Consider the following 11893-nt stretch of genomic DNA (forward strand, 5'->3'; position numbering starts at 1 on the left):
GGGGGTGCATAAGAAAGATGAGAGAATGCCTGGACAAAGACACTCTCTCAATACAAATGCTTTGAACTTTGTGATCCAGACTAAAATTATCCAGAACCAGCAGGTCTGGGTTTTCTACTTTTTTCATTGAGTTGATCTTTTTACAAACACCATAAGAAGACTTCCTGGCTTCGATATTATTTTAAAAGTTAGCATATAGAAGCTCAGCAACACTAACTGTGCCCTTTGTTGTAAAGCCTTCTTCAGAGTCAGATCATGGGTACACTGGACATTATGAGGTCATGACATGGCTCAGCTTTGATCAGGAATGAACTGAAGATGCCCTGTCTCTGCTCACTGGGTGATTCTGGACAAGTCACTTTAATTCTCTGAGCCTCAGTTTCCTCAGGCATCAAGTGTGTGTAAGGGGGTGTGCGGGTCTCTTTCTAGCTTTGGAACTCCTTGACTTTAGGACTGGGCAGACCCTCTCTTGGTTTTACCACCAGATGTTTAGGGAGGGTGAATGGAGGGGGACTGCTGAAATCATCCCCCTCACCACAGAACTTGGAAAGGCCCAGGGGGCAGGAGAACAAGGTACAAGAAAATCAATAGAAGAATCACCTGGATGAAAGAAGGTCTTAAGAAACTGGTATTGTGTAAAAAGTACTGGATTGAGAACCTGAAGACCTGGGTTTGAATCCCAGCTCTGCCATGGACTGCCCATGTGACCCAGTCAATGTGGTTCTCAGCTTCTGTAAAATGCAGATTGGACTAGTAGATTGGAAAGGTCCCTTCTAGCCATAAACCTTGAGGTTAGTATTCTGGGACACACACAAAGAAAGACCCTTTCTCTATTCCTGCAGATCTGCCCTGAATGGACATAAAGCAATAGCTAAAGAATAAATCCATCAAATCTGATGGCTCCTTCAAATGGTTTGGGAGCCTTATGGCTCAAAAACAGAGCTTTGGGAAAGGTTAAGGGTCCAAGTAGTTCCTTATGGCATACCCAAGCAGTCAGAGGAGCAGAAAAACTCTTCTCCAGGGGCTGCTAAGACTGTGGGTTAAATGCATTACTCACTTTTCCCAGTTTCAAAGGGACAGAAAGAATTTGTGAACGTTGTCTCTAGCCTGATAACAAAAATCTGTAATGCTTACTCTAGGCATGTTTGAGATCTTAGATCATCACAGCAGTGGCATAGATATGTGTGCAGAGCACAAAGGCTGTTTGAAATAATCAACCATGTTATAGGGAATGAATATACCATTGTGGACACTGGCGTCTCTTGCCAAGCAAAAAGACCTCCCTCCAGAACTCCAGATGTTTGTATAGAGTTTAATGTATTGTTTCAATTTGTGATTCATGCAGTCGGAATGCTTGAGGGCGTGTATGTGTGTGTGTGTGTGTGTGTGTGTGTGTGTGTGTGAGAGAGAGAGGGGGGGGTACTAATGTTAGCATTACACATTGCTAAATCATGTATTTATTCTTGATTTAAATTGTTGTAATAAATATTTTATGCTTGAAACATACAATACAACACTTGGGTGGCAATTGGCGAACTTGATTTCCAGCTTTTCGGGAGCTGATTTTTAAAAGGATGGGAGAACATATAAACATACTTCCAGAGAGACAGAGTCATGGCAGTGTAATAGAACTGAGGTCCAAACAAAAGTAGTGGGCTGAAAGTAGGGACCTCCAGGTACAATTGTGGCCCTGCCATTATCTTAGCATGTGACTTTGGGCAGGCAATCTAACCTTGTTTGTCTTAAATTTCCAATGCTGGGAAAGGAAAGAGTTGGACTTGATGCTATCTCAGGTCCCTTTCAGTTCTATCATTTTATGTCTTATGCTTCCTTTCAGCTCTGTCTATCTAGGGATGTGTCAATGAGGCTGCTATTGGTTTATCAAGAATGGTAGTCACAGTAGTGTGGCATGGGATATAAAAGTCTGTCTTAATCTTGTTAACCAGATGGTTTAATGTACAGAATGGCATTGTCAGATGGAGGTCTAGACTTGATGCTGAACTAAAGACTTCTGGTGATCTCAAAGTTGAGAAGTTTTCAAAGAGGGTTCAAGGATACAGGTGAATCTAAGAGTAAGAATGACTAACTTAGATCTGTTTGGGTGATAGGTAGAGTATAAAGCAAGATAAATAAGTGATAACAAGAGTGATCTTCCAAACAAGATCATTCTCCTGTTCACGAAGCAAGACTTGACTTTGGCAAAACTGTGACATCAGCCAAAGCTGGTCCTTTGGACCTACCTTCCAACTCCCTTTTTGTACATCAGTCTTTCTTTCTCCTAGCGTCCTTGTAAAGTGGAAAGAGCTCTGGGCTGGTAATCAGGAGATCTGGGGTCCAGTGTCAGCTGTATCACTAACTCAACAGGTGTCTTTGGGCAAGTCATTGTAACTTGCTGCAACTCAGTTTCTTGGGTTGGTGTTGGTGACAGGGAGTGCAGGATGAAGGTAATCCCTCACAGCTCTAAAATCTATAATTGTATGAACTCCTTTTGCCTGACTCCAAAGGCTCAGTGTCCTCACTACGTCCATGATAGTGTGATTGAAAGCTGCGATAGACAGCTAAAGGAGGTCTGTATTTGAGTGTTCGAGCCTAGAGTGGTCACAGCTACCTCTCACTTCTTGGTGATGCTGTTCATGAGGTTGCTCCTGTGAGAACGTCAGCTAACTGGTCAACAAATATTAAGAATGTAATATATGCCAGGTAATATGCTAAGTACTAACAATACAAAGAAAGGAAAGAGGCAAGTCCTGATCTCAAAGAACTCACATCCTAACAGGGAGACCCACAAACAAAAACTGAAAGATCATTGTATATACAGGATTCTATACAGCTGCTATGCAGCTGCCAAGGTCATTTTCCTTAAGTATAGGTCCAACCATGTCAGCCTCTTACTAAATAAACTCCAACGGCTCCCTACTAACATCAGGATGAAACATAAACTCTTCCTGCCCTTTTCTCATCTAACTACCCCTTATCCTCCTCCCAAACCCCATGTGCAATTTGAACCAGGGACTCTGACCTCTTTGCTTTTCCTTGAACAAGATATTCCTTGTCTGGACTCTGGGACTTTTCATCAGCTGTCTCTCCTGTCTGGAATGTTCTCCTCCCTCCCCTCTGCCTACTGGCTTCCTTCACATCCCAGCTAAAAGCCCACCTTGTCCAGGAAGCCTTTTCTAATCCCTCTTAATTTTATTGCCTTCCCTCTCCTGCTTAGTTCCTAGAGCAACCAGAGGTTAAGGGACTTGCCCAGGGTCACAATACAGTATGTATCAGAGGTGGGCACTTTGAACTGTTAGTATCAACATCATCTTTAAAAACTCAGCAGTTCAATCAGAAAATAAGCATTTATTAAGGGCCTACTATGTGCCCAGCATTATGCTAATTCCAGATATTTCTATCATTGAGGCTGTGCCATCTGCTTCTCTAGCTGATATCTACATAAATTTAAAGGATCACAAAAGTCTTTACTTACATTATCTCCCTTGAGACCCCTGAACAAAAGTCTCTATTAACTTCTGGGGATGAATGTTGCTGTCTGGATCCCTCAGGTCACACTACTAAAACTAAGACCGCTTCCACCTCCACATCAAGGCAGCTGAGGGGAGGTAAATGCCAAGGGAGCAAGACATCATAGAATCACTGAGTATCCGAAATTAGGAGGGACCTCAGAGCCCAACCTGAATCTGAGTAAAAGTACTCTTTAGCAATCCGTCAACAAGAGGTCATCAGAACCTCACTTGAAGGTTTCTAGTGATGGAAAGTACATCACTCTCTCCCAAAGCAGACCATCCCATTACCGGAGCTCTCTCAGAGTTGGGAAATTTTCACCATAGTACAGGTTAGCAATATGGGTAAACTGAAGTACACCCTCTTCTTTGTGCCTCAAATTTTAGGACACGGGGGTGGGAATTTCATTCGCTTTAACTTTCACATAAGTTGCTTGATGAGTAGCTACTAAACACTAAGCTTCAGCAGTTTAGGCCTTAAATCCTCATGAAGAGTTAGGAATTGGTCATTTTTAATACCAATTACTCATTTACTACCAATTCTCATCTTTTTTCTAAAACTCCGTTGCCTGGAAAAAGGCTTCTAAGAACTATTAATACATTCAATAATTTTCATCCTCTTCGCTATAAATGATTTCATGTCTGTCTTAATAACTACTTGCACTGATCTATTAATAGCTGTTCTTAAATGGATAAAACAGATGACTGAATTGCTTTTTAAGCACCACTGTCATTATATTATTAAATGAAATTCCCCAACCACCTGCAGACTCAAAAAGAAAATCCTTCCTTCTGATTCATCAGATGGTAGTTTAGAAAGAAAGGCCTCTGTGTCCTGGTGAATGCCTGATTTATAAAGAGTGGAGATGAATGGGGGCTGGAAAAACAGCAGAAGTGTTCAAATGGTCCTAGTCAATTTGTCAGTTCCTCGTATAGAGCTTGAGGGTATAAAAGGCACTGGTGTTTATACAGTTGAAGGTCTTTATCTCCAGATTATTTTGGTGTTCTGGGTTAAAAAATTGAATCCAAACCAATTTTCACCCCATTTTAGTCACCATTTTACAGATGGGTTGAAATGGTTTGTCCAAGGTCATATGAGTCATAAGTAATAGAGCTAAAGGCTGAAGTTCACATCCTCTGACTCTTAATACAGTCTACTTCTTATTCTACCACTATGTCGGGAAACATGGTGTCACTGATTTACTCTCCATCAATCAAGACATTTTTGAAGTGCCTCTGTAGTTTGTGAAGATGAGTTTGTGCTCAGGTCACCCAACTCTCTCATAACCAAGGGCATTAGTCTACAAGAAGGCTGGTCAGAACTTGGAATATGGCCAATGGCAATGGAACAGAGCAGACCCAACCAGGCTTCAAGGTTTGATTAAACTCACAATGTTGGTTTCGTTAAGATTGAGCTCTGGCCAACCAGGACACAAGCTGGAGATGTGGACAGCAGGTTTCTCAACTGAGAGGGTGCTAGGTGGCTCAGTGTATAGAACCAGGCCTGGAGTCAGGGAGTTCAAATCCAGTCTCAGACAACTACTAGCTGTGTGACCCTGGGCCATTCACTTAACCCTGTTTGCCTCAGTTTCTCATCTGTAAAATGAGTTGGAAAAGGAAATGGCAAACCACTCTAGTATCTTTGCCAAGAAAACCCCCAATGGGGTTATGAAGAGTCAGACATGACTGAAATGACTGAACAACAACAAAACTCAACTGGGACTCAACTTACCTTTGTATGGTACTTTAAGATTCACAAAGTGACACACATGTATACACATATAATACATATATGCACACACATGCATATACATATGTGTGTGTATATTTCTATCTCTCTACCTATATTTGGTCCTTACAACAACCTTTTGAGATAGGGGCTATTATTAAGTCCATTTTATAAAAGCTAGGATTGTTAAGTGAATGGCCCAGGGCCATGCAGTTAGTAGTAGCTAAAGCAGGATTCGAACACAGTTCTCTCTGACTCCAGTTTGAGTACTTATTACACTCTGCCTTTCTACACACTCCTTGAGCAGCTATGTTAATGCAGGAGCCATACAACCTGACTTCTCTTAGAAGAAAATCCCCCATGAAAGAGTTTCTGTCTTTCATAATGGAACTTTCCATTTTAGAGACATTCAAGGGACTAAAATATCGGCAGAAGAGAAAGTCTATCTTCATGGAAGGTTCTTTAAGCCATTCCTTGGCACATAGCCTATTCTGCCTCCCCCTTATCTCCTCGCCACTACTCCTAACTTGGTAACTTGGTAATTCTGTGGGGTTCTGGGGCCCCATTCCAGGGAGAAAGACAATGTCACCCCCTCCTCCTCCCTCCTCCAACTGCTCCCATTCTTACATGCAGAGCAAAAAGAAGTTTGATGGTGTTACTAAAGATTTGCTAAATATACTCATATTTCAGAATTAAATCCCACTCAAAACAGAATTAAACGAACAAAAACCAGACCATTTTGAAACTAGGTATCCTAAATAAGGATTAAAGTTATGAAGGACAAGATCAAGGCTAGTGGCATGAAACAGGCCATGTTTGGATCCAGTGTCTCTTCACCCTTTCTTTTTTCAATGAATATGAAAACCTGTGTCCCTGGTCCTCTCATGACTGATAGCTTGGCTGTATCTCCCTGATAGTCTAATACTCCCCCAATAGTATACCCTCCTCCCCTTCAGAGCACCTCAGCTAGGAACTACCCTGCTGTGCTAATGAACTTTTCCCCACCACATTTCTTTAAACCTCATTACATTACTCCGAGATGGCAGCAATCAATTTCACTATATTGGCCACTACACGAATCCTTTAGGGTAAGGGTTCTTAAATCTTTTATTGTCATACCCTTTTTGAAGTCTGGGGAAGCCTATGGATCTCTTCTCAGAAATGTGTTTTTAAATGCATGCAATAAAATACACAGGATTACAAAGGAAACCGATTATATTGAAATTTAGTTGTCAAAGTATATATATATATATTTACATATACACACATATATACATGCACACATACATACACACACACACACACACACACACACACATATATATATATAAGTTCACAGGTCCCAGTTTAAAAACTTCTTCCTTAAGAAGTCTTGGGTTTTCAGTATGTGAGCACCTTCTAGATAGCATTATAACTTCAGCTGTTAAAATAGAAAGTTTTTTTAGGAAGGAGTTTTGTTAAGGGTGGGAATCTTGAGCAGGCAGTGAGGAAAAAAAAAGATGCGCCTTCAGGAGAGCCCTGAAGCATCCTTTGAATCACGTTTTCTAGAAGGCCAGTTCACCTCCATCCTTTAACAGACTCCACTTAAAGTCTGAATGCAGATAGAAGCATACTATTCTCTCTTTCTCTCTCTCTCTCTCTCTCTCTCTCTCTCTCTCTCTCTCTCTCTCTCTCTCTCTCTCTCTCTCTCTCTCTCTCTCTCTCTCTCTCTCTCTCTCTCTCTCTCTTTCTCTCTCGTTAGTCTTCTTTCTTGTGGTTTTCCCCTTTGGTTCTAATTCTTCTTTATAACATGACTAATATGGAAATATGGTTAATATGATTGTACATGTATAGATTATATCATATTGCACACTATCTTAGGGAGGGGGGAGCAAAGGGAAGAGAAAATTTAGAATTCAAAATCTTATAGAAGTGAATGTTGAAAACTAAAAACAAATAAATAAATAAGAATTTAAAAAATAAAATAAATTCAAAAAACCAGACTCCATGTAAGTCAAGGGTACAACTACCCATCTTTCCCTCTCATCTCATATCTTCCTCCTTCCCAAGGACCCCACCCACACATATCATCAATTTAAAACAAATTTGTTTAGGACCTGAGAAACCAAGGACCAGCCTTTGAGACTAAGGTCAAAGATGAAAAATAGTACTCACCATCAGTACTGCTCTTTTGAAGAGTCTTGAGTTAGCAGTGGTAGTCAGAAGGTGGATGCTGGTGATGTCAGCACCACCTCGATCTGCTGCTACAGACACTTGACGGGGATCTCCACCAAAGCTGGAGATGTGAGCCTGTACCCATTTCAGAGCTGCTACCTGATCCAACAGGCCCCAGTTTCCACTGGCCTCATTAGATCCTGGAAGAAAGATGAAATTTAGGTTTATAACTGTAGGTCAAATGATACCAGTAGAGTCTCACCCTCAATTTAAAAGATCAATTGCACAGGGGCAGGGAGTAGAGTAGACAGGAAGCATGTTATAGTGGAATGACCACTGGGTTTGGCATCTGGAGTTAATAGCCCAGCTTGAACACTAATAAATGATTTAACCTCTCTGAGCCTCAGTTTCAATATCTGCAAAATGGAGATAATAATGTAAAAGAAAATGTAGTATCTACCTTAGAAGGTTGTTGCAAGAGTCTAATAAGATAATGAATGCAAAGGAGGGCTTTGGGAACCTTAAAATGCTATCTAAATGTTAGCTATTACTACTATTATGAGGTAATACATATAAAATACTTTATGGATTTAAAAGTATGGCATAAATGTCAGTTATCTCTGTTGTCATTATTATTATTAGTAGCAGAAAAGGCCTGGAGATTTTTTTTTTAAGCAATTGGGGTTAAGTAACTTGCTCAAGGTTACACGGCCAGTTATTTTCTGGGTGTGGTGCTAAGTATCAGAGCCCGGATTTGACCTAGGTTATCCCGACACTGGGGCCAGTGCTCTTACTTCCTGAGCCACCTGGCCGCCCTGGGTAGCCCTGGTAGGGCTTTCCAAGCTGAAGGGATATTAAAAACAGGGCTGAACACCAGGCTGTATGTATGACTGTTAACTGAGGACCATCCCAGGTAAGTTTGGAGAGATGCATCATTGGTTTTCCTATAGGGTGATGAGGTCTTTGATCAAGAAACTAACAAAAAGTCTAGTGAATTATAGAGGAGTTGGGATATGCATTGGAGAAAAGGGAGGCAGTACCCGCACCAACAAAGTTATGGATTCATAAAGCATTGCATCTAGAGTGAGTTTCCACTGTACTCCATCTTAGACAAGTAATAGCTAGACTACTGGGTCCAAGCTGGAGTAAGTCCAAAAGACAGTAACCAGGGCGATAGAGGAAATGAAGAACGTGCCAGGCAAGGATGAGTTGGATAACAACAGCTGCAACAGGAATGATGACCAACAATAACAAAATTGGCCCCAGGACCGTTTATATCTGATCTCCACTGAACATAAAAATGAGAAGGATGAAATACAAGAACAACACCATATTTATGTAGCACTTTAAGGTTTGCAAAATGTTTTACATATGTTACCTAATTTGATCCTTGAGACAAACCATTGTGATTGGTGCTTCCTTATCTTATAGAAGGAACAAGGGGTGTTTTGTCTAGGGAAGAGGAAATTGGGGGTGGAGTACAATAAAACTCTTCAAATATTTGAAGTCACATAGAGAAGAGATTGGAGTATCTTGCTTTTCTATTTGCATCCTTGGTACTTTGCCCATAGTTAGTACTTAATAAATATATTTTTCATTTATTCATTCCTTTGCTTGACCCCTAGGGGTAGGGTTAGAATAGTTGGGTATAAATTATTGGAAAGTAGATTTTTATTTGATATAAGGAAAAGCATCCTAATTATTAGGGTGGCCTAAAGGTATAATAAAATGCTTTTAGGAGTAGTAAATTTGCTTCCATGAGAAGCCTTTCATTATTGTTCAGTTGTTTCAGTCATGTCTGACTCTTTGTGACTCCATTTGGGGTTTTCTTGGCAAAGATACTGGAGTGGTTTGCTATTTCGTTCTCCAGCTCATTTTACAGATGAGAAAATTGAGGTAAACAGGGTTAAGTGACTTGCCCAGGGTCATACAGAGTCCTAATTTGAACTCAGGAAGATGAATCTTCCTGATTCCAAGCCCAGTGCTCTTTCCCTTGTGCTACTCGGCTGCCCCACTGTTGGAGATACTCCATTATAAAGTATATAAGTGTAAGCTTTTTTTTTTTTCCCATTATGATGATTATTCATTTCTGCATGAAGGAGAGATAGAGCTCAGGGAAGAAAGAGCTGGGGGGATAATTATAAATGAAACATTAAAGATGAAACCAAACATCCCTGGCTTTGAAAAATGGTAGGGACAGGAGGCTGGGATGATGGCGAAGGAGCATGTGAGGATATGTGGGCATGACGCCTGGGTAGAATGAGAACATGGGACGATTTGATGCTACTTTTGAGTTGGATAAATGAATGAATAAGAAACCAGACAAGTAGCTCTGGAATAGTTTTTAAATGGCCCTATTCGGTAGCTTAGGAAACCAGGGGGGAGGAAGATGGTGCTAGAATCATTAGATTCAAGCTGGAACAGATTGTAAAAATCAATTCATCCAATCTCTTCATTTTCCAGATGTGGAGGCTGGGCCCAAGAGATGGTATGTAACTTTCTTCAGGTCCCACACCTCCAGGCTTTGAACTCTGGTCCATCCTCTAAATGCAAACCCAGTGTTCTTTTCTCGGTGTAACACTCCCTCCCCAACTTTATCTACTATTATTCTTAAGTCCATGTGTCCATGCCCTTTCTTCTCAGCTAAATCGTAAAAACCTTAGATCAGAAACTGTGTCTCCCATTTATTTGTGTTTCTAAAGAGTTACAAATGTGGTACTCAGCACCCAGTAGTGGGCCAAAGGAATACCTATTGAGAGACTTGACTGAAAGCTTCCCTGAATTGTTAAAGTCTAAAAAGGTTGGAATGGCTCTAGTGGAGTTCTAAGTAAGGACATCTTGGCTCGGTGTTTCACCAGACACAGGGGCAAGGTAAGGAAATACTCCAGGAATGAGTGTGAGGCAGGAGATAAACACAGGAGACGTCCTGTGCTCCATTCCCGTTCCATGAAAACAAGGAGCTGTGCAATGGGAATCTATTGCCTGCTGAAATCTGAATCCCAAAATGACAACATTTCCAACTGTTCACTTAAAGTAGCATTAATAAAGTGAATAACTTTCCTGTTGGGAGAGAATTACAGAATTTCTTCAAGTGCATTTGACTTGCTATGACTGGAGAAGCCATTAGGGAGTCTATTGGTGAGTCTCCCTGTACCCTGTGCTGCTGGATTTGTTAGGTGGAAGAGATTTAGAGGTTAAATAGAGGACAGAATAGTACAAAAATCAGTGAAGTGGGAGAGAAGCTATACGATCCCCTCACTACACAGGGACATGCCATTTAAGGCAGAAGGGAAATGTGCCCAGCATCTTATCTTCTACAGATTTTGTATGTCCTCACCTATTCAAGAATTTTTAAATGTTTCTCTATTGCCTACCACATTAACTCTGAACTCTTCTGCCTGAGTTTCAAGGTTCCTCACTCCAATATCAAGAGGCAGAAGTATGTTAGAGATCATCTAATCCAGCCCTTGACCTCAATTTATGGAGAAGGAAGTTTAGACCAAGAAAAATTGAGTTATTTTCCCAAGGTCACAAAATGGCAGCTCTGGGACTCACCACCAAATCTTAAAATATTGCCTGTGGCATGGCACATTGAGGGACTGTTCTAGGGTCACAAGTCAAGGCATAGCCAGAACTTTGTTCTCCAACCAGGGTCTGCACCTTCTCCCTGACTTCCACAGCACCCCCCTCAAAAAAAAACATAAATAGCAACTGTTGCTCTTGCTGTGGCTACTCAGTGCTCAAACTAGTGCCTGGCTTATAATAAACCCTTAGTAAATGTGTGACTGACTGAGTGACTGCTACAATTTCCGTTTCTCTAGCACATGACTCCCTTTCTACACAATAGTCCTATGAAATAGGCAGTTCACATGTTGTAATCCTCATTCTACAGATGTGAAAACCAAGGCTCTGAGAGTTTCATTGATTTTCCTATGATCATACAGCTGGTAAATGCCTGAGGGAGGAGTTGAACCCAGGTCTCTTAATGAGAGCTCCATCATGACTCTTTTTCATCTATACAAATGCTACCCTTCTTGAAGACTTCCTCTTCCAGGAAGCCTTCCCTGGCTACTCCAGCCTCCTTGAGTCTTTCCCTTTTTGGAACTCCTATTGTTCCTAGAGTGAAGGGGATCTTAACCATTTTTTTGTGTTGTGTACTCCACTGGCAATCTAGTAAAACCTATGTCCTTTTCTCAGAATAATGCTTTTTTTTTTTTTGCTTTCTGGAGGGTAATTGGGGTTAAGTGACTTGCCCAAGGTCACACAGCTAATAAGTGCTAAGTGTCTGTGGCCGGATTTGAACTCAGGTCCTCCTGACTCTAGGGCCGGTACTCTATTCACTGCGCCACCTAGCTGCCCCCAGAATAATGCTTTTAATGAAATAAAATATTTATGTAAACATATACTTATAGAAATATAACCATAATTATATCTATATATTTATCAATCTCATCTATTATCTATCTATCTATCTATCTATCTATCTATCTATCTATCTATCTAT

General features: G+C 40.9%; 1 protein-coding gene across 1 annotated transcript in view; it reads right to left on the reverse strand.

Moving 5' to 3' along the window:
• TG (thyroglobulin) overlaps positions 1-11893 on the reverse strand; it is a 382541-nt gene that overhangs the window by 152820 nt on the left and 217828 nt on the right. The window contains exon 41 of the mRNA XM_069081298.1: positions 7390-7589. Coding sequence (XP_068937399.1) covers positions 7390-7589 — 200 coding nt within the window. The remainder of the gene's footprint in view (positions 1-7389; positions 7590-11893) is intronic.

The sequence above is a fragment of the Petaurus breviceps genome, unplaced genomic scaffold (genome assembly GCF_028583685.1).
Source record: "Petaurus breviceps papuanus isolate PSGF00001 unplaced genomic scaffold, PetGlider_PUasm1.0 98, whole genome shotgun sequence".
NCBI classification, from domain to species: Eukaryota; Metazoa; Chordata; class Mammalia; order Diprotodontia; family Petauridae; genus Petaurus; species Petaurus breviceps.